At 40.2% G+C, this 23,268-nt stretch overlaps 1 protein-coding gene across 4 annotated transcripts in view; it reads right to left on the bottom strand.

Annotated features, from left to right (window-relative positions):
- Window positions 1-23,268, bottom strand: part of RAPGEF6 (Rap guanine nucleotide exchange factor 6) — a 125,274-nt gene that overhangs the window by 44,594 nt on the left and 57,412 nt on the right. For all 4 annotated transcript variants that reach the window (XM_062501999.1, XM_062502002.1, XM_062502001.1 and 1 more), the window contains exon 7: window positions 3,633-3,764. In XM_062501999.1, the coding sequence (XP_062357983.1) occupies window positions 3,633-3,764 (132 nt within the window). The remainder of the gene's footprint in view (window positions 1-3,632; window positions 3,765-23,268) is intronic.

Raw genomic sequence — 23,268 nt, 5'->3', positions numbered from 1 at the left:
CACTGAAATCTCCAACAGGGAATAGCAACAGTACAGGACAAGAGAGAAAAACATAGATTTTCACCCTTTTTCACAACTAACTCAGTATTTAACACAATGCCTCCACAGCAGAGCTTACAGGCAGGAATCTTCTTCTGCTGGTATCACCTCAAGCTTTACATTGATAATATCCTGTTTAACTGGAAATGGGCTTTATGCTGGACTGAGAGGTAGTTGGAACAAATGAAACCTCATTTCAACACTATTGATGAATGCAGTGTACACAGATAAAGAGAAAATCTTTACATATCTTAATAAAACATCGTTTCATTATTTGGTTCTACCATTCTAATCATGTTTTCCAGTTCTGGAAAGATGTTTTTACTACTTACTGAAAAAATTCATGCTACAATACCATTAATTCAAAAGGTCATTTCAAGGCTACATTATTTATTCAGAATATTAGTGACACTAATGATATTCCTAAAAGAGTTTGGCATGTGAAGCTTGGCATGAAACATATTAAGCTGACTGCAAAAGCAAAGCATCACTTTCCAAATAATTTATAAAAAGCTGTATTTTGTTGTACCAAAAATGCTTTCAGTTATTGAGTCAATACATCACCCTCAAAATGTAGGTTTATTACATATCAAAGATATTCTCTACCTTCATAATATGATGAATATTCGGGGAAAACACTTTTTTGTGATTTCAGTATCTGTCTATATTGATGTGTTGCTGCAATGTAACACTGTGTTAAATATTGTGCAATGGCATTATTACACAATATCTATTACCAAGCAATACTTAGAGATCACTTAGAGATGTGTGACAAACAATAAGAGAATTCTCCAACATTAACTGTTACAGCTTCTGCAATAAAACCCATAAAATACATAAATTCACATAAAATACATATTTTAACAGGCTACTATTTGCACATTAGGCATATGAGAATGAGATACTAAAAATTCACTTAAAAAAAGAGGGAGAAAATCAGTGTGAGTTGTTGAGGATTTTCCCCCTGCATGACATGTCTGCAGCATGTCTTCTCTTCACCCACAGCTTACCAAATGCTTGATTCTCTAATGCTACCTCACAGTTAATGTCACTGTAGCACTGATCATACATAGTTGTAAAATTATCTTTCAAGATCTCACTCAAGTCTGACAGTGGTGACTTGCCTCAGCACCAACCTGGCCAGCCAGTACTTCTCTAACAGATGTTCTCATTTCCTTCAGGATGCAAAACTAGACAGGTGGACGTCACTGAAAAGGAAATTCTTACCTGACAAGTCCTAACTCCTAAAAATAAATACGAAATCTGCAGTCGTTTTCACATTAATTATTCCTTAGTGTACAAAATATCTAGCACCACGGTGTCCTGGTTTGAAAGACAGGTATTTGCTAAAAAAAGGCAGAAGCCTCTCTTTGAAATGGAAGAGTGTGATCCGTCCTCCCTACAAACTGTTATAATTTTGGAATTAAGGGAGTCCTCAGGCAAAGATATGGGCATAGGAGTAACAGTTCTTTACTAGTATATCTAACAAGACAAACAAGAACAACAGCAGCTATGAAATTAGGCACAAGCAGAGCAGTAAGTCAGTGCCAGTCCCTTTCTGGCTGCAGGCACCTTTTCCCTGAGCTGCAGTTCCCGGTGCTGGGGGCGGGCAGGTCCCGCAGAGCTGCAGGAGGGCTGGGGGTGATGGCAGCGCTGTCCCAGGGGAAAGAGAGAGAGATGGAGAGAGCCCTCCGCTCACGGTGTGGGTCCCAGTGCTCAGCAGAGTGCTGGATGAGGGCAGGTTCCAGCGAGAAGGCAGCAGGGCAGGGTCCCACAGCAGTGAGGATGGCTCCCGACGCTGGGATGGCAGGGATGGGGCTCAGGCGGCGATCGTCCTTCTCGTCCCAACTCCAAGGGGAAATGGGGAGAGCCAGAGCCTCCCGTCTGCTCTTCTGCCTGTTTGAATCTCCAGGGGTTTCCCTCCTCTCTCCCCCCCACCCTTGTCACCAGGGCCTAATCAACAGGTATCTTAGCATGACAATGGGGAAAATTCCACAGAGGGAAAAAGGGAAAACCTATCTCCAACACACAGTTTATTTGCTACAGTGTATATAAAAAAGTTACTCCATAATTTTTCATTTACGAAATTTTTATATGTTTAGTAATTATGCTCTTTTGTCATTTATGGATGAGGAGACATAAGGCAACTACCTGCACATGATAAAGAGTATTCACTTATTACAAGGTATCATTGCTAGAGTGATATCTTTGTTATCAATAATATATTTTAAAGTGCTTTTTACTCTCCAAACTAGTCAGGCAGGCAACTCGAGCAGCCTGTTGTGATGGCCGTGCAATGCCTCTTCAAGTGCCAGTGTCTGTGCAGCTGCAGCATCTGTGACACTCTCAACCCTAACTCCAGGCCTATTGGCAGCTTGTCACTGCAGCTAAGGTCCCATCACCATGGCTGGTCCAGACAGGAAAGATGTAGGAGCAGCAATGTTGTGACCCTGCTAAGATCACCTTGGCAGGCCTTTTCCAGCCCCAGTGTTCCTGGAGCTGTAAGCTCTTTGACCCTCAATCCTAACCCAAACCTAACTTCAATTCTGATGTAGTTTTGATTCAGAAAATACAAAAGAATAAAATAATCAAGATACAAAACACATCTTCCAGCACAGCCTCTCAGGAATAAAAGAATTCATGGAGCATCTTGGAGAGACTACCTCAGGGATGCCAGCTACTCCTGATCTAGCTGGCAGCATGCAAATCTAAAGAAGCAGTAAGGTTGTAGGTTAAATAGGACAAAAATGCTGAGATACTTAAGGTGTTCTAAAGTAATTTTTGCTTTAATGTCTTATTTTTCAAACTTTCAAGTACAGCAATATATTGCTGTAAATAGATATCATTAATCTGTTTCCAGTATAGAAATAACATTTCTAAGCAGCACCTAAGGAAAAGGAACAGGTGTTTAAAACCAAGTTACACCTACACCATATTCAACAACTGCTCTACACTCTGTACTGTGGTCACATTGCAACTTGCAAGTGGAAAAGCTGTGAAATTCTTGATCAACACAAACCTGAGATGAGCCCCCTCATCAAACAGAACATAAACACCCATGAAACAAGCTCTGTGATATGACACGAGACAAGTAACTTATTAAACATATTATCAGTAAACAAATGAAGCTACCTTCTGGCTTTCAGTCAACTTCTACTCTCAGGAAGCCACACTAGAATTTCCACAGTCAATTAGTGCAAACTGAGTTTATTACCACACTTTTGTTTGCAGAACTGAACATCTGCTACTAGCAATAATACAAATAATCAAGGATGGTATTGGAAACACCAGGCTGATTTCAAGAGATTTGTTCCATTTCAGAAAGGAAAATGATCCCATGAATCAACAAATGATACTTTTAAAAGCCACAGCATACTTGGTGGTACAGAAAGATATGAAAAGCAACAAAAGAGCCTTATAAGCAGCTTGTTGCATTTCTGTGTCTGTGGGAACGGTGAGTCCCATGGGCAGCACAGGGATAGGTGGAAGCATCAAGAGGGTTTTACCCAGTCTTTGATAAAGGGTCATTCTTCCTATTTATGGAATAGTTTTAACATCAAGGAAGGAAAACCATGAAACCAAAACAGTCTTACCTGATAAATATCAGACAGGCTGCTGCTCCCAGAGTCACTGGCAATGCTACAACCTGACTGGCTTGAAGGGACGTGCATCACCTGAGGATGAGGATTGTCAGTGAGATGCATCTTGGTAAGGTCAGCTGGAAGCTGTAAATAAAATTAATTTGGGGAAAGGCAGGAAAAAGAAAGGAAAACAAGACATTTAAGTCTGATTCGAAGACAAAGTTTTGTATAAAACTTTGGTTACACATTTAAATTTGTATTTGAATTGCCGAATTATTGAATCAAAATCAAACAGAATTTGAACTTGTAACTTGGAAGACATTTTGAGAAAAAGTTAGTTTAGACTAAGCTGACCCAATCACACTTCACATTTTATAAAACTGATGGAAAACAATGCACCTTTCTATAAAACAAAGGTCTGGGATATTTACAGATAAGTGACATACCCCAAGATGACAAATATATGATGATGGGCAAACAGCCCACAGTATTTAACCTTAGCTGATGCTGCAATCCATTATGAAGAAGCAGGATTCCTCTTTATAAGCTCAATTTATTCACCTTAATTCAGGAATAACCTTTAGAAAATATCAATGTAGAACAAACAGTAATGTAAACTAAACAAAACCTTTGGTCTATAATGCGCTTTGAATTTTCTTTAAAGAAACGAGAACACAGAAATAATACTATGCATTTTGGGTACAGCTATGTACAACAGGACCTGTATTTTATAAATTTATCTGTAAATGAACATATGTGCAGATATCTAAATTTTAGTGCATAACTTCAAGTTCACAAACATATTCTTTCTACTGAAAAAAAACCAGCAGTAGCTTTTAAAGACTCAGAGCTGGATGGGATACTGTCAAATAAACAGTCCTTTAATTCAGCTACTTGTTTACTTTTTGTCACATATACTTACTTTAAAATATTAAAATTTACTATTTAAAATTTTTACAAATTATACCCAACTATATGAAAAGCACATCGTATCAACGAATCATAGATTCTCTATGTGCTTTTATAATTTTTAAATTATACAAGTTATATACTATTTCTTTTTAAAAAAAAGTTCTGATGCAGAAAAAGTCCAAAACTACTTCACCAGCATCAACTGTTGTCATCAAAATAAAAATATTTATTCTGTAAAACAAACCAAATTCCACGCAGTCATGTCAACTTCTAGATATTCAGTCCTACAAATTAAAGGACAGTACTGGAAAATACTCTTCAACTGGTATCAACTTTATAAATACTGACTAAACTTAAGAGAAGTGATAAACAGGTTTTGATTAAGCATCACAATTCCATGTCCATTAATTGAAGAGCACACAGGAGAAGTACTTCACCAAATACCAGTCCATGTATTTTCTCAAAATACAGGCGGCACCACCTTATCTTTTCAGGAACCAAACCTTCCCCACACTCAACGAAAGAAAGTAGAGACCCTCTGACAAATGCAAAATAACTTTACTATCCAAATTTGGATGAGGAGCATGGGAGAATCTTGCATCCCTTGCAACTCCCAATGACGTTCTCATTGGCAGTCACTACTCAAACACAATAATCCATGAAAAGGGCTATGAAAGAAAACATTACTCTTCCTCACTATCCTAATCTTTAGCTTTGTTTTTTCCTAACAAAAGAAAATATAAAATATCCAACCTGTAAACTTATATCTATGGTCACATGTAAGCAATAAAGTCTGAAAAGCAAAAGGTTGCAAAAATCCCAGAAACTACACAAAAAAACCCCATCCAAGTAGTAGGGGGAAGAAAGGGGGTCAACAGAATGAGGGTTAGGGAACTTAAGCTGCAGTGAACTTGATCTAAATACAAAGGAAACACAACTCTTTAAAGTCTGTGTTTAACCACTAGAAAAAGTTTTACAGGCTGAAAATACTTATTTCCAAGATTTGAGAACAGCAAAAAGGTCAAGGACTCAGGTGACAAAATTTAATCCAGTGGCCAACAGGAAACCTCTCTGTGAGCACGTGGGGAAGAGCTGATATACACCAAGATGTGACCTCTCAACTACAACAAAATATGCAATAGTGAACTTGAGATTTGTTTCTGATTTAATTCTGGTCTGGGGCACTGGCTGGTTACTTTTGGAATCCAAGTGGCACATTGCCTACAGAACCCATTTCTGTGCCACACACAGAGGAGCACTCTCCAGGCTCCGCTTCCAATGGGCACGAGGCAGGAAGCATCACATTCTCCTTCAAAGCCTTGGACACCTGGACATTGGTCAAGGCACCACCGTTTCACTGCTGACACCTGCAGTGTGGATGGAGGATGTTCCTGTGCTGTGGCAGCACTCAGGTGTTCCTGAGGAGCAGGGTAACCCTGGCTCCTGGAGCACCCTGCAGCACTCCAGCCACGCTCCCAGACACAACCCAGCACGGTAAAGCACCACTTCCCAGGGAGGTCACATCCACCAGCACTGTGCCACTCACTGGCAAATGGACAGGGCAAGGCAGCTGGCAGCTCTTGGAATGATGAAGGTCAGTGGAACAGAAACATCCAGGAGTTTTAGGAAATTACAGAACAAATTAGCCCACATGGATTCACTGCCTCTAGCTTAAAGACCACAGGTTTGCTGCAAACTCTTCAGCCTTTATAACCTCCCTACTCCAAAAACAGTTCTGACTTCAATTCCAATCTTTTTGTCCATGATCAAATCCCATGCTGACCGTGGTAACATAGACACAAGGAAATCTAAGCTCCTTTCTATCAAGATTATCAAACCTTCAAAACAGTTCCAGTAAAACAGTAAGCAGGACCAAGAGTAGAACCAATTTTGAAGGATTTCCCAGGAGAACAATGACAGGTGCTTCTCTTTACCAACAAATGACACTGTCACAGCCTGTTCTCGCCCAAAGACATCCCAGCACCCACACATACACACTGCCACATACAATTTGTCTTCTCTAATTTATTTGAAATTTTAAGATTTTTGTGATGAACACTGTTTTCTGTACCTAGACTGAGAAGTGGGGCTCCACCTGGTCTAGTGGAAGGTGTCCCTGCCCATGGCAGGGGCTTGGGTAAAGATGAACTTTTAGGTCCCTTCCAGCACAAGCCATTCTGTGATTCTGTAATTCTAAGTACTGATGGAACAAGACATAGCTCTCAAAATAAAGAGGATATTTGTTATATCAGGTTATGTGTCATTTTCACAAAAACCCACTGATGACCAACTCAAAGCACTGCCAGCCTTCCCAAAGGAGTATTTCTAAACAGCTAATTAATCAAAACTGCTCTTCAATCCCCCTGCCAGCACTCCCCTTCACTTCCATCACCTATAAAGCAATGGGTATATATGACACTCTTGCAGGACTCTGCAATATATTCTTGCAAATGAAATTTAGCGCAAGTTAGATGCAAGGAAACATCACAGTATCTCTTTAAATTCGAGAGAGAGATAAGGTTTATTTGAGACAAGTGACCTTTAAAGTACTCTAGTCCTACTCTACTCTACTCCATCTCCAAAAATAAATGAGAGCTCCTGTCTTTTGTATACCATTTTTATTACCCAAAGTCATTGCTTTTTCTTGCAGAGCTCACTAGGCAGCAAGACACAGAGAGAATGTTTCTGTACCAACATGACAGCAGACATGCAAAGCTCTTGCTGGTTGTGGCAGGGAAGTTGCTGGAAGTGACATAAAATTGTCTTAACTACTGGTGACTAAGACTTTTTTTTCTGAAACTTAGAAACTCTTGTTAAAACACCATCAGTATCTTGAAAAATCCTGCACTGGGAAACAACATCCACATAGCAATGTTCAACTATGCCCATATTAGACATGCAAATGTTTCTACCTGCAATATCTTCTGGCTAATTGTGTGTTCCAGCACCCTCCAGATAGGAAAACCCAAAATATCCACCACATTCTGATAAACACTACAACAGACTACTTAGATGCCACTTTAAACCACAACAATTTCATTTTTTCACTTGAAGGGATAATCTAGGATTGCCATATGAGTGCATCTGACATGCTGGCACAGCCTGTCCCAGCATCAGTGCCAGCACATCCTTGTGAATGACCTTTCCCAACAAAGGGATATTTAGGAACAAACCCCCCACTGAAATACCACACTGCAGTTCAAAACTGTACCAGAAAGTTAAGAAAATAGGAGTTATCGTCAGCACACCAACCTATGGCTCTGCACCCCCACTGAGCCAGGAAAACACAGCTGGTGATTACACCAAAAAATCCTGGATCAACAAGGAATTTTTAAAGCAGTATTGCAAACTGCAAGAGAAAAAAAGGAGAGGAAACAAGACTAAATCCTTCAGAAGCTCATCCTAATGGTAGCACCAGCCTGCCATGCCACACAAACCCAGAAGCACCAGCAGCCTGGACTTGTTTTTGTTAAAGGAATTTGAAATTTTCAAAGAGGACTCACAGGCTGATCCCATCTCATTTGCCAGGACACAGCCACGGCCAGTCACCTCAGCCAGGAAGGAGAGAAGGTGGGGGGAGAGGACATGGGAGTGGTAAAAGCCAGCACTGAGAAAGATTTAATAAAAAATGAAATGCACAAAAAACTAAATTCTCCCCACAGCCTTGAAAACCTGAAGTGAAGACTCCAATGGTCCACCAGGATCTTAGCTTTTTCCATTGATTTCATGGATGCAGCCACCTAGCAGCCCTGCAAGGGGCAACAGCACTCCTGCTGCCAAACCAGAGAAATTCCAAAAACCTCTGCAAGCCCCAAACCTCTCCTTTCTCCTATTACATTATACAAAGTTTACTTAAAAGGAGTTATTTTTTTATTATTTTTATTTGTTTCACAGACATCAGGACATCTTGGTTTTATACAGAATTACTGACTTTATAAAAGTAGTTTGGTAACAAGAGAAGAATAATGATATGATTGCTTCTCCCCGAGACAGCGGAGCTTTCCCACTGTTCTCCAGCAAGAATGGTACAAAGTTGAACAAGGGTGAGTAAAATTTTGGCTTTGTATCTACACCAAGTCTCATGTCTGTAATTTTGAAATTAATCAGAGTATAAGCTCTGATCCAACTCACAGGCCAGCAGACCAAGGACAGTGTGTCTGCAGTGACATTTACTTCCCACGTAAACACCATTTACTCTCAGCAGTGAAGTCACACAGAATACTTGGGAATTAAATTAAGATCTGATTTTGCTATAACAGATTTTCAAGACTGCACATGCTCTGTCCAACAGAGCAAATGACATGACCTTTGACAAGATCACCGCCCATCAAAGTGTCTGAAAAGGACACCAGAAGTGATGGTCAGTCTGAGGACAACCTCCCTTCATGTGCTCCCTTTGAAGGGTTTTCTAATAATAACAGCTATAGAAAGTCATTGCAGAGTTTAAATAGAGAGAAAGGCAATCACAGAAGTCAGAAGTTAAGTTTTGTCACAGACTGGCCAAACTGAGACATTTTTCTTTTCTACTCCCCATTTTCTTTCAGAGAAAGGAATCAATAGAACCTCTTCTGGCAGAGACCATGCTCTTCATCCTTTATTTCCATAGTGATTTACTTTAGGATTTGCTGGTATCTTTGCCCCAAGGAAAAGCTTTATCTGTGCCTTTGTGCCACAACTTTTGAAAGTAAGTATCAGTGTTTACTGTTACACTTTGGATAACCAAAAAACACATGCTGAAAAGGCACAGACAACATGAATCTGCAAAATAGTCTTGAGAGAGGGACAGAAGACCTATGAATTGCTTTTTCTTATGTGTAGAAGAAACTTCATCACTGTGTTTTAATCTGTAAATTGTATGTTTATTCAACATATTCAGAAAGATCCCACAATAAGGACAGTGGCCAAAGGACTCATCATGAGGAAAAAAACTAATAAATAGAAGCACAACCCACTGAATTCTTCTGATCCATTCCAAATTCAAATTAATGGAAAGAAAATGGTCAATAAGTAATCAAAAGGTTTGCCCCTTTCTTTGACACTTTAATACTTGATAGCAAAATTTTTAATTAGTTTTTTTAGGAGCCCATATGAATGCTTACAATCAATCGATGCAGTCTGGACACAGCAGAAGCATCAGCCTCAGAGAGAACAGTCTGTCCTTTTCCAGGCTGTATAAGCAAATTTTCCGTCCTTGGTGTTACAGATTGTCAGTAACCTTATACCCTACTTGCTTTTCTGAAGTTCCCTGAAATGTTGCCAGCAAGACTAATATTCAGAAACAACACAGGATTTGTTTTCCATAAAACACCCGAGAACAAGTGCAGAACAGTCCTGTGGTGTCAGGGCACACATATGGCTGTTGGGTCACCCCAACTCAGCCACCTCACTGTGAAAACCAGCTCTATGAGACAAACAGTCCCAATTTTAAGGCACACTTATTGAGCATTTTGTTTATTGATGTTTTCCATTAAGAGGTTTTCACTGTTGTAAGCTGGAACCCATTAACACACACTCCGAGCATTAACTGTGATGACACTGGGTAAACTCTGAGCCTTAAGAAACACTCCTGCTCAGCCTCCATCATACCCAAGTGGTTTAAGGACAGCAATTTTCCTTTCTCAGATGACACAGAAAGCCTGGACTGTCACAAGAAGCCAGTCAAAACAACCCTCCAAATATGTTCGCCTTATGTTGTAAAAATTAAACTACATTGCCAAACTAAAAAGACCACACAATCAAAGAGCTGAACAGAACCCCAGTTCTCAAAAACAGGACTTCTCCAGCTCCCACCTCTCCCCTTTCAGTGACCATATCCTTCCAGCCCCTTCAAACACCATTTTCTCTTTGATACCCTTGATTCAACACCTTTCTAGTTCTTCAGCAAATGCTACATTCCACCATCTTATTTGCAAGTTGCTTTGCTGGTCTCACCACGTGCTTGTGTTTCCATCATCAGCTTGTTCATTTACACAAGATAACTAATTTATTTAATTTGTTCTATTTTTCCTCTCTACAACATACAGAAACAAGAGCAACACCGCTCACTCCCACTGACAGCAGTCTCTCACCTGCAATTCTTTCTATGTCCCACTTTTTGCTCTCCTCCATTCCATTCATTCCATCTAAGAAATGCAAAAGGAACAAACCTCTTGGATGTTTTTTCTTGGCATCAGTAAATTATTTTAATCATCTCATATATCCTGCCAGTAAATCAACAAGAAACCACTAAGATGACTTCTCTGAAATTATTCTGTAGAATTTTCGGTAACCTTTTTCACAAGGATTTGTATAAATTAACTCTGCTTTATATTAACCTTTTGCATACAAACTACAATTCTCCTCCAGTTCAAAACACACTTAGAGCTGTGTTAATGGGAGAGGACAAAGTTGCTTCTCTGACATACAAAGAGAGGCCACTGAGATGTCCACAGAAAGGAGGAGCCCAGCTGAATTCCCATGCTAACATCAGTCCTCAGACTTAATGCAAACAAAAACATTTTCCCCTTAAAGACCATAGAGACCTCTGGGTCTCCAGAGGCACAAAACCAGATTTCTTTAGCTTTTGAAAAAGCACCAACGAGTTCTGGCTTTTCCCCCCACAGGTCCAGATAAAATCCTGTGTCCTTCAATAACATGATGAAAAAAAACCCTCAGTCCCTGTCCAGCTACACAAGCCTCATTACAATATGTATTTCAAAACATGTTTCAATTCACTATCTGGTTTTATCACTACTGCATATATGAATCTCAAAGAAATAAGGACCAAACTGACATCATTCATGACAGCCTCGAGAGCCTCAAAAACTATTCATGAAGCCTTCCTAAAATATCTCCAGGCTTACAAAAAAGTAAAAAAAGCACACATAACACACAAAAAATCATCTAGAAGAATTAATAATCCCTAGAGGCTGTTCTATGCCTCTGGTAGCCAAGAGCTTTTTGATCTTTGTGGCTCCTATAGCCCATAGAAATTAAAATTCTCTGAAGTATTACATTTCCATAGTTACAGTAAGGTGACATGAGGACAGAATTTCAGCCTAAATTCTGATGTTGCCTTAAACCACACATGTAATGCAATTTTAATTTGGTTTTCATATGTCTAAATTATAGATTACTACTATTCCTTAACTCACAATAATGCTAAGTATCTGACACGCAAACGTCTCAGGAGAAGTGGGTCTGAAAATTAATCCACAAAAAACTGTACCAGTATTGATGGGAGCTCCATTATAAAGAGAATATCCAGCAAGTAAACATAATTGATGGTTGCAAAAAATTTAACTTTATTAAGATCAACTCTTCTCTGGTCCATTCACAAAGTAACATTTTTAAAAATGCCAAGACTTGTGTTTTTATTTCGAATATGGAACAGGAATGTTCAAAAAGACTTATTTTCAGTGTGAAGTGTTCAAATTTTACTCTTTGCTCTTACCACTGAAAATGAATAAAATAGTAAAAAGCACCTTGTCTAAATAACTACAGTAGAAAACAAAGTCTGACAGAGATTAGTGATGCTCTGAGTTCTACAAGGAGCCCAGGAACTCCAGCAGCCTGACATTTGAGAACTCTCATCCTAAGCCAGTACTGCAAGGCACAGAAAATTCCACATCTACATCGAGCTTTGTCGATTAAATAATTTATCAACTCCTGGATGCACAGATTGGTAAAATACAGCAGGATGACAATCCCTCTTTACATGTCCTCAGGCTGCTACAACCCCATGTCACAGTAATGACATGCAGGTGACAACCAGCCCTGGAGATGCACCTAGCAGGGCTCCAAGGACATGGGAGTATGGTGAGCCTGCTGATGCTGTCAGCATTGCCTCTGAGCCAGGACCTGTGTGAGGAGGCCCTCAGATACTGTACATGCAAAAAAAAAAAAAAAAAGCACAATCTTCCATTGGTGCTTCCACGTTTATTTTCTGTATTCATCAAGAAATGCATTCATGGAAGCAAGAGGGGCAAAACAGGGTGGTTCCAACCTAGGCTCCGGCTGTAAGGAGAATTCTAACAAAGCAGGTTTAAACCAAAGTCTAGGAGGAAATAAATTAATAGATAGGTGTCTATTTGCATATTAAGAGCTAACTTCCCATAAAAATAATAGTCTTATGAAAAGACTTTTTCTGTTGAAAAGTAGCACAACGTGCACTGAACTTCAACATATTATACACCAGAGTATAAGAAAATCCAAGCTTTCTAGAATAAATGGCAACATAGCTCATACTAAACTGTTTTAATCGTAAACTAAAAAGCAAAAAAAATGCATTTAAGAAGTTTTACAAAAAGTATCCTGCAAGTAGTTACAGAAAGCAGAGTTAAAACTTGTATCTAAGTGTAAGAAAAATTGTCATTTGTCAGTCCAAGTCCTTGCTCTCCAAGAGCTCAGGGATCACAGCAGTGAGGAATCAAGAGGCTGTGCTCCTACAAATAACATGAAGAATCAAAGCAATCCTTCCGAGCAGTGGATGAAGGGGGAAAGGATCAGAAAATATAGGGTAGGAGAGACTATGAATAATCTGAGGAGTTGGCTGAAACTCCAAAAATTCCAAACAGGGCTAAACCATGCAATACAAAGTTCCCCGGTGGGAAGAGAACCATGAGGAGCCAGGAGAGGAGCTCAGAGAGCCATCACTCTAAGGGGTGACAGGGTCCAGCTCTGTAATGCTGCAAGCTGGACTGGAAGCTAGAGCCACAGACAGAGAGACTAGTGGGAGAGGCAGGACCAAGGGGAAGAGAAAGACCTCATCAAAACTAACTGAAAAATTAAAGCCAAGGACCAGTTACTCCACTTGCTCTGAGAACATTTAAAATTCATACTACTGGGGCTACTTTCCATGTAAGCATGTTAGCAAAGATAAGGATAACATCAAATCAAATCAAGGACACACTATCAAATCTGTTTTTCTTCTAAGGAACTGAAATTAAGTCTTTAATTGCATGAAGGCTTCACCTCAAGATCCTGGAGATCAAACTGATGCCCTTTGGAATCAGAAGATGAGGTTACACTGATTTTAGTTACAAATAACCAAAAATTATACCACATCTCTCTGGGACAATACCAGAAATAGGAATGGGACTGAAATATGACTCTTGCTCAGTCTTCTGCTCTAACCCAAACACAAACTTTTACAGAGCAAATGTATCATTATTATGCTTCACATTATTAGATTTTATCTAAACAGCAGAAATAGAAAAGCACAGAAGCCTAGAGAAAATAAATTACTGTCTAATGCCATATGATAAGTTTGCATCTGGAATATTGAATTAAATGATTTTGCTTTAGGAAAAAAAAATTAAACCCTTAAAAGTTAATTCAAAAACTCTTGTATAAAAAGTACAACATCTCAAAAAGCATCCCTTTTAAATATCCTCTATAGAAACACTATCCAATCACTCCATACTCCTCCCATCGAACTCTCACGCTTCACAAACACAGTAACTGTGGGTACATTTCAGGCTTGGAAAATTCCTACGATGTGCATGAAATTTTTATTACAGAAAAACCCTCTACATCTAAATCGTTAATTTTAGAGCGCTCCTTCATAATGACTTAATAGCACAGTTACAGTTAAGAGTCCAGCACCACAAAGTGCATCACAGACAACTGAACAGAGAGAGTTACGATCAGAATTACAAAGACAACCAAAATCTTGCTGCGATACTTGTGAATTTTTTTTGTTTGTTTGTTTAAAGTACTGCAAAGGTATCACAGGACTTTTGTTTAATGTAAGTTGAATGTCTCTTGTCGTTGCCAATACAACCAGCCTGTGGAAACAGATCTCCAAAAACGTGGTGCAAAGTCCTCCATCTTCCCTCATCCTCTTCCAGAGTCACAGTGGCTTGACAGCTGGCATGGCTTTGATCACTGTTCACCACACTCCTTGCTGCTTATCATCCTCACCATGTTTCCTTACAAATGCCTGCATCTATTTATCTCATCTTCCACAGTCTAGCATTCCAGAAAGGGCACGGTCCCCAGGGTAGAGACCATCCCTTACAATGTGCAGTTCTGCCCCTCTACTGGTTCCTCCAGATGCAAATGACAGAGAACGGCCATCATCTCTTCCTGCCAAGGAGAGGGTGATCTCTCTTGGATATGTTTCCAATTATCAGCATGTCCTGAGAAATACGATGATCTCCACAAGAACCTGACTGAAAGGGCACTGCAGAAACACATTCACTGTTTTGTCCCGCTGTTCATCCTCCTTTTACAGCTCTTGATGCAGGGAAATAGAATGCACTGATTGTTAAACAAAAGTCTACTCTGAACCCTTTCTTTCAGAAACCAAAAGCCATGGAGTCTCTGGGGGATGAGGATGAGTGCAGCACTAACCAGTGTGTGCTATGGAAACTGGTGTGGACCAGTGGACCAGTACTCAGAGACACCTTGTATTTGGAGAATGTCTTCCAGGTGCTGACAGAGCTCCTAAGGCTGGCTCCTTTTTCCTCCACAGCTACACCAGTTAACCTCCCTAGGCTAAGGTTAACCTTCAGAAGTGTTCTACCTTCACAAAAGCCTACCTTTATGATTAGTCATAAGAAATATGACTTCATCTTGCTCTGATTCAATCCATGGATCATCACACTGTCACATCCAAACATCTGTAATTACAACCAAGTCAACAGCCCATTTTCAGACTACTGTCCTATACCAGTTTAAAAGCAACTGATTAAAACAATACCGGCACAGATCTACATAAATCTAAGTTCCAGTATCACAAAATACTCGACATTTTCAAGTTCTAAAGTTACATGTTTAAAATTCTGACATTACTTATTTGCTGTATTATGTATTATTGTAAAAAGCTTGTCACAGAAACAGATTTTTAGTACAAAGCTCAGCTAAACGGAACAAAACGGAACAAACTCGGATCTGATTCAGCTCATCAGTTTCCTTAATCCTATGCACAATTCTCCTCAGAGTTACTGAACAGCATGAAGAGATCCCTTCAAAATTTTGGGGACTGGGGGCTGTAGGAGTTTTGGGGGGGCTTGTGGGCTTTTTCAGAAAGGAATAGAAGTGCTTTATCTTTTGTGGCTTTAAAGGTAAAGAACTGTTAGCTATGGACTGCAAAACCAGTTAATGGGTTCTCATAAACCATTAAAAAAAAAACCATAAACTTTCCCCTTCCTAACATTTTATACCATTTCCTTTAAAAATAGCAACTAAGTGAAAAATAGCTTGGCTGGCAGAGCAGCAATCCACTGGATATTGTCCACAAAGCTAACATAGGGGTCAAAAAAACTTGTTTTTATATTACTCTTTTACCCTTATGAAGCCCTTATTTGAGCACAGGCTTTTCTGTGGTTTCTCACTTCAGCCCAAACTCTGTGGAGAGCACAATCCCAGCAGAAGTACCAAAGTGACTAACGTATTCCAAGTTTTTAAGCAGTATTACAACAGTCAAACCCTCTGAATAAGGGCAGTGCAGGTAAGTCAAGCTTAAGTAAACTCAGCCTTTCATAATTAATGTCTGTAGAGCAGGAAAGGAAGAAAGAGTCTACACGGACACTGGGGCATGGATGATAATACAAACAGGCCAGGATTTGCCAGCAGGAACTCCAGGGTGAGGAGCCACAATCACCTGTCTGAGTACACAGTGACCAGCCCCCATCCAAGACCACAAGTACCTGCAGCTCCACTTCACCTGATGATGAAGGGGTGGGCTCAGCACACATGAAACAGCCAAAGCCACACATCCATCCACACATTTCTACACTGGTTTTGGCATCCACACAAGGAAACCCCACAGTCCACAGCTTTTGCCCCCATACACAACGAGCTTCCCTTTACACTGCAGCAGCCATAATAACCAAACAGGGAAAATCAGCCCAGACAGGGAGTCCACACACTCAGCTGGCTTCTCCCTGTGCCTTTACACTCCATCATGTCATTGACACTCTGAACTTTTAGGGACCAAAGTCAAGAACGATCCCCCACTCCAAAGTTAATGCTGCATCTCACGCTACCATGAGCACTTTTGACCACTGCCGCCAAATGCCAGAAAGTTAAAGTCTTTTTTTCCACCCAGTAAATACAAAATTATAGTAAAGAAATAATAATTAATATATGCCTGGCCCCAGGTTAATAAGGCAGTTCCTGTGTTTTAGGTGACTACTTCTTGACAGTAGCCTTAATAAAATACCAGAAACTCAGGTAATTGTCTGACTGAGCATACCAAACAGTAAGAGTCTCATAAATATTGTATTTTTAATTTCTTTAAAGGCTTTTATCTCAAAGGTGGGTTTGTTCGAATGTTCCAGCTTTCATTATGCCATTTAAAAGAAACACACCTCCCTCCCCAGTTTCACAGAAATACTGCATTTTCAGACACAAAAAAAAATGTGTGTCCTTTAAAGCTAATTGCAATTACACACTTCAGCTAAATAATTAACCAATTCCTTACTGGTGCACAAAGGAAACAAGCAGTACAGCTTGAAAATTAAAACATCAGTGGGTTTGGATACCAGTATTTTCAAGTTAGCAAAATATGCCACCAGTCATAAAAATGTTACACTTCCATAATATTCATAGGCTTCATATATACTTCATATTTATAGGCCAAAAAACAAGCTTAACACATTTCATAAGCAAATGGCTTTTTTTAATACTTCCTGATAATTTTTAAGCTATTGGTATATAGAACAATTCCATGATTTCTAGGTCCCCCCCTTTCTGTTTACAAATGATTCTACAAGAATAATTCATGCACAGCCAGGATTCCAGTACCTTCAACCCAGCATGCTGCTGGGATGAGAAGGGAATAAACGGCTAGCACCAGCACTGTCAATATATGTCACAGAAATGCAGCACAGAAAAAATCTTACTTACTTTGGAGGCCCAGGGCTGTAGGCAGTTGGCGTAACATCGAACAAGAAAAGCCATTTCTTAGGCTGGGAAAAAAAGTTTCCTTTCTCAAATAAAAGCCACAGGGGGAAAATTGAGAAAAATCCCTTCTGCTTTCTCTTTAAAAATCATAAAGCAGCAATGTACATATATGCAACTTCTCAGGCTTGGATTTCACACTGAATTCGATTACAGCTTCCACTAGATCTGAGGAGTTTTCAGTATTGCAGGGAGTTAGCAGCAGCAGCATCAGCAATTCCTATAAAAATGTTCCAGTTTTAACAAGTACATAAATTCAAATCAAAATGTTTCCTAGCTTCTCAAATACAAGTATCTATACGTTCCTCCAGGCAAGAGGTATGCACCCAAAAGGGGCTGCTTAAATTGAATTAATTCAGAAATGGATTAAAACTACAGGTTAAAGCAACAATACATTAAAAAGCAAGGTATGAATACTTCAATTTTTTTTCTCTTCTAAAATGCATTTACAAGTGACTTATTTTCAGGTCCACTTTTCAGAAACTTCATACTAATATTGTAGACGAAATTTTGCAACGGTTTTTCAGCATCTCAGGCTACCATCCAGGAATCCCACACCCTAGGATATTAAAGTTTCTTCTTTATACTCACGTCCATCATAACTGAAGAAACTGAATTCGCATCCGGGCTGTAGCTCCAGGATATATGCTCTAACAGGTTTGCACTGTGGAACGTATTAAAAGCCTCTGCAATACAAACCCTTTTCTCTTTTGCCCCCCCCCACCTTTTTTTTTTATGCCGTTTACAACTCTGCAGTGTTGCTTAGTATTCTAATGCATCAGTCAGATAGCACGACTAATCCATGCCTAGCTTTTCCAATTAAAACATTTCTGTAATGCCAACAAAACAGGACGTCCATAGCTACAGAAAGGCTGACTGCTGGAGTCCTAATTCCCTACTATCTTTGCTTGCTTCTCAGCAGCTCCCTCAGGAGAAGCTCCCATCGATTGGATGCTCCGCAGCAAGATGAAATATCTAATAAGGAGGAAAGAGAGTGGGAGGGGAATGGAGCTAAAAGGATGACATCACCTGTATAGAAAGCCTTTAGAAACTGCATTAGATCAATTGGCTACTGGATCTGCAGATGCAGCCAACAGAGCATCTTTATTGACCTAATATAAACACACATATCAGTACAACTGCTCAGCAAACACCCCACTTCACATCAGACTTTGTATCATTTTATATCTATTCAGGGATGTGCTGAAACTCTGATTATTTTCCTTTTTCTAATTTTTTTTTATTAATCACATATTTCTAATTTTTTTATTAAACAATTAATTAAGTGTCAGTATCTACTAACACTTTCAGCAGCATTTAGGTGGATTATTTTTCATCTCTGCATTCGAATTTAGAAATAAGCAAAATAAATACCTACAGCCACTCACATGCACACAGATACACATACCATTGGCTCACAATAAAAAAAAAATGTTTTTATATATGTGTAACACTAGATATTCAACACTTTTATCTCATCCTACACAAAACCGAAATTTTATCCAGAATGAGAAGCAAATTTCTTATTAAAAAGTGAGGTTTATAATCCTCATAATTTTAATGGTTTTGAAACACTTTTTAAAAGTTTTGGGGGGTGGGATTTTTTTCCCACTCAATCAAGACCAATTCTACTTCCAACCCAATTTGTCTTAATTCTGCAGTAGTCAATTTGGTACTATAATCTTTTTGCAACTAAAACCTGATATATTTGAAAGGAGCTTAAGAGTATTGGATGGCAGCCCAGTATGCTGGAGAGATGCTTCAAGGAAGGATCTTTGAGATCCCACACCTCTGAGCCAGGTCTGCCATGATGTTTTTCCTTCCTAGAAGGCAAATGACTTCTGCTACTGCACAAGGCAGGAAAGGAGGGAGGAGACAGGCAAGGAGACAGAGGGTGCTGGTTCTGTTAAAGCCATTATTTTGGTCTCTGGATAATTTACTTCATCTGCAAGAAGGGGCACTCACTGTTACCATTTTCCTCTTTTTGGGAAGAATTTTTGTCACCACAACAGACTCGAGGGTAGTTCTCCAAATCCAAAACTAGCCAAGATGGCTGTACCTCCTGTGCACAAACAGAGCTGCCAATGGGGGTCTGCTGGCAGTGAGGGCAAAAAAAGCCTTTTTTGTCTTGTTTGCTTGCTTCTTTTTGAATATTGAATCAGTCAGTTTGAGAAATCCACAGAAAACTCTTTTTCATCTACTGTGCCAAGGGACATGGGGAAAGAGATTCTCACATTTTTGAAGCCAAGTTGTACCAACAGGGCACCACTCTCCATCTCACACCAACAGCTCCTCAGCAATCATCTTGGAGTCTTCCCAGTGTATAACCCAAATTATAGAAACACAGAATATCTGGAGCATACAAGGATCACCAAGTCCAACACCTAGGATGAGAGTTGCACCTTAACCAAGAAAGCCCTTCCTCTGGTGCCTCTCAAAGTTATCCTAAAAGGAAAAAATTGGCATCAACGTCTGAATTTACTCAACCTCTTATCAAACAATAAAAATAATAAATGCAACCAGAGTCCATAACTATTACTGGGTTGAATTTGTATTTAAAGATAAAGGACAATCTGATCTTCAATCCCGAGCTTGCAAAATTTGCAAACACAAAGCCTATTTGATTTTTAAAAGCTGAAAACATTCTAACTACTTTAGATTTTTACAAAGCACTACACAGCTACACAAATAGCTGTTTCTTTCACCGCTTTTTTAATACTAAACAATAGACTGGATATGTGAGCGTCATCTTAGACACAACTGTATTATTGCCTCTTTTATAATAATTCAGAAAATTGTATTTAGAAGCATCTTGAATGTCTGTAATGCTACAGTGATAAATCCTCAGCAGCAATGAACATCCAAATACTTCCATGTGGTGTTACCTCCATTATGGTTAGAATAATCACAATTCATATCAAGGAGAAAAGAACCCATGCAGTTGGAAGAACCCTCTCCCTGCCTGCTTGCCCCAACAGCTCTCCGGGCAGATCTCCACCTCCCAGATTCATCCTGCTGCACTGTGCAGCAAAACCAATCCAGCACAGATTTTGGCACAGATGCTGTATTTTACAACTACTGTAAACACCAGCTCAATAATGGGAACGAAATTCTATTTCCTCCTAGTTTTGCCTTTAAGTGCAGATGACATCATCCCTGTAGCTGTGCCGCCAATGAGCGCGGCAGCAGCACAGATCCCGGGGGACTGCAGCCCACGCTGCGCAGCCCTGCCCACCCAGCCCCAGGTTGGGGGGAAAACCTGACCTACTTCCAGCTTTTGGGGCATCCCCCCACCCCTTTCTGCTTTAATTTATTTATTTGTTTGAACGCATGTCTCTCTGCAGTCCCAGCTCCCTGCAGCACAGAGCTGTAAGTTTTTTATAAATCATCTGTTTAATGACAAATCTCAAAACTAGAGCAACTCTGAAATGAAAAAATATCTGATACAAAGACTTGGTAGTGATCACGACTGAAATTCTTGAGAAGAGCTACAGCATTGAGCAGAATCACAAACAGAAAACCACCAGACACATTTTAAGCCAGAATCCAAGTTTTAAGATCTTAAGGAAAAAAACAGTATACAATCTCTGTAGTAAATGGGGTCTTTGTTCCTAAACACTGATTCATTTCCATGCTGAAATACCACTCCATAGATTTCTCTGCATCATTCTCTTTATCCTCCCATAATGCTACCTGAATCCTCCAGACTGCTAACCAAATCTGCACGTTCTAATTGTCTAACAAGAGTAAGCCATTGAAAAATGGGATGTTTTTAAAAGGACAGTAAAGTCTTCAATCATATAAATACACATTCAGTTAGGCAGGATTCAAGTCTTCCCTTATTTAAGGACACCACAAACGCAAGCCCTGCACAGGCGCTTGGCACTAGCAGCTCCTGGCAAAAGGTACCCCACAAGCAGCAGGACATTTTCCTCATCAATCAGAGGAAGAAAAGCCCATTGTGCAATTCCAGCGGGGAGGACAGTGACGGTCTCAAAGCCATCAGGCCCTGGCTGACAAGGCAGGAGGTGCCAGCTGAGGGGCCTGGGGCTGCAAGCTGGGCTTAAGGACTTCTGTCCTTTTGTCCTCAGAGCCAGGCAGCTCTGGCACACTGTGCCTGCCACACTGCTTCCCCGGCTCTGGCACACTGTTCCTGCCACACTGCTTCCCCGCAGTGCTCAGACATGAGCAGGCACCTTCACTTGCCCCCCCCATTTCCAGGACAGCAGCTCCGGTTGCATCTTGACTCCAAGCCCATGGTGGGGGCTGGGGAAGGCAACCGCGTCTCAGAAGGCAATCTGTCATTGCACACACTCAGGCAAAGATGTTTCAGACTAAAATAATTCATTTTAATAGTTTTCTGAGTGGAAATTGCCACACATAGCAGCATAATGCAGAAATATTTTAGCATTAAGGGCACCTGCATCAAGAGGTTATTTCCATAGGTTTGAGTACTTTACACATTTTTGGACAGACAGGCAATGGGGAGCAAGGGGTGCAGAAGGCAGAGCCTGCTGCAGACCCTGCTATGCTGGCACAGCTTACTGCATTCAGTGTCACTGCCCAGAGATTCTCCCCACCTCTGACTTAAACACCAGAAACAACTCATTGCATTGTCACGGCATGGTCATCCCCTCATTAGGGTTTCTCAGGAAAAAAAGGAAAAAACAACCTCCACCCTGTTTCTGGCTCTTTCAGGAAGGGGAGGCAGGGAAAGAAGCACCACAAGCTCCTTTTCCCCTTCAGGGCAACGTTCCACGGTGCCATCGCATCCTTACACATGTCGTTTTCCACAGCAGCACTCACTAAAAAGGCTGTAGAAAAATCCTACCCAAAGATCTGCAGTACTCATAAGCAGTATGAAAACATGATCCATCCTAAGGGAAGGAGAGAGGGAGAGCAGGGGGAGAGCTGGAGGGGGAGGGCAGAGACTGTCATCATTCCTTAAGTGATGTAAGCTTCTAAATATAGTACCAGCAACACAGGAGGAACAATAAAAAGGCACCATGGATTGAATTTCTCCACTGCTTTCACATTACCCCAACTCTTTTTTCAGCTGCTGTGTTAAGGAGGGAAAGGTCATCTTCTATTTGCAACGATTCAGATTTATATGGTTTATAATACATTTATAAATCACAGCTCTCTCCTGCAGCTCTGTTTCACTTACACACTCTGCAGAGCTGGGCAGAGCATGATCCGCATCACAAACAGGGATGACGGCAGTGGTGGGGAAGGGGGAAGCCCCCTTTCCTATGGACTCAAATAAAATTCCTTTCAACAGTTTGAACTGAGATGATTCATACAACGCTCCTCTCCTCCCTTCCATCCTGACAGCTCATCTGGGCAAGGGGTGGGGAAATTTGGGAAGATCTGCAACCCAAAAATCCCTCATGATGAAAAGATGTGGATACAAACCCCAAAAAGGGACTGAATCCACTGAGAGACACAGAAAGGACAAAATCATTAATATCCCACAGCAAATTTTCCTGAACACATTTACTAAACCTCACATGGACCTGGCTGTGATTTCCTCAGCTGACAATGACCTAGGAAGCCGGGTGGGGTCTCCCATTTGCAAAACCCATAAATGTGTGTGTGTGTGTGTGTGTATATATATATTATTCTCATTCTGCAAACGTTGACACAAAAACCCATACAAAATACCACTTTTTCTTCCCTCCGTTATTCAAAACAGCATCTGAGGTTAAACCAAGTAGACTAAGGCTATTTAGAATATAAGGTACTACCACACCTTTCACAAGAAAAAGGCTTCTGATTAAACAACCTTGAGAATAATGCATTAAGTCCACAGACAATTTTAGAAAAAAAAAAATCATGAAAGTGCCAC

The sequence above is a fragment of the Cinclus cinclus genome, chromosome 14 (assembly GCF_963662255.1).
Source record: "Cinclus cinclus chromosome 14, bCinCin1.1, whole genome shotgun sequence".
NCBI classification, from domain to species: domain Eukaryota; kingdom Metazoa; phylum Chordata; class Aves; order Passeriformes; family Cinclidae; genus Cinclus; species Cinclus cinclus.
Note: the sequence above shows the minus strand (reverse complement) of the source record. Positions and strands in the feature narration are given on the sequence as shown.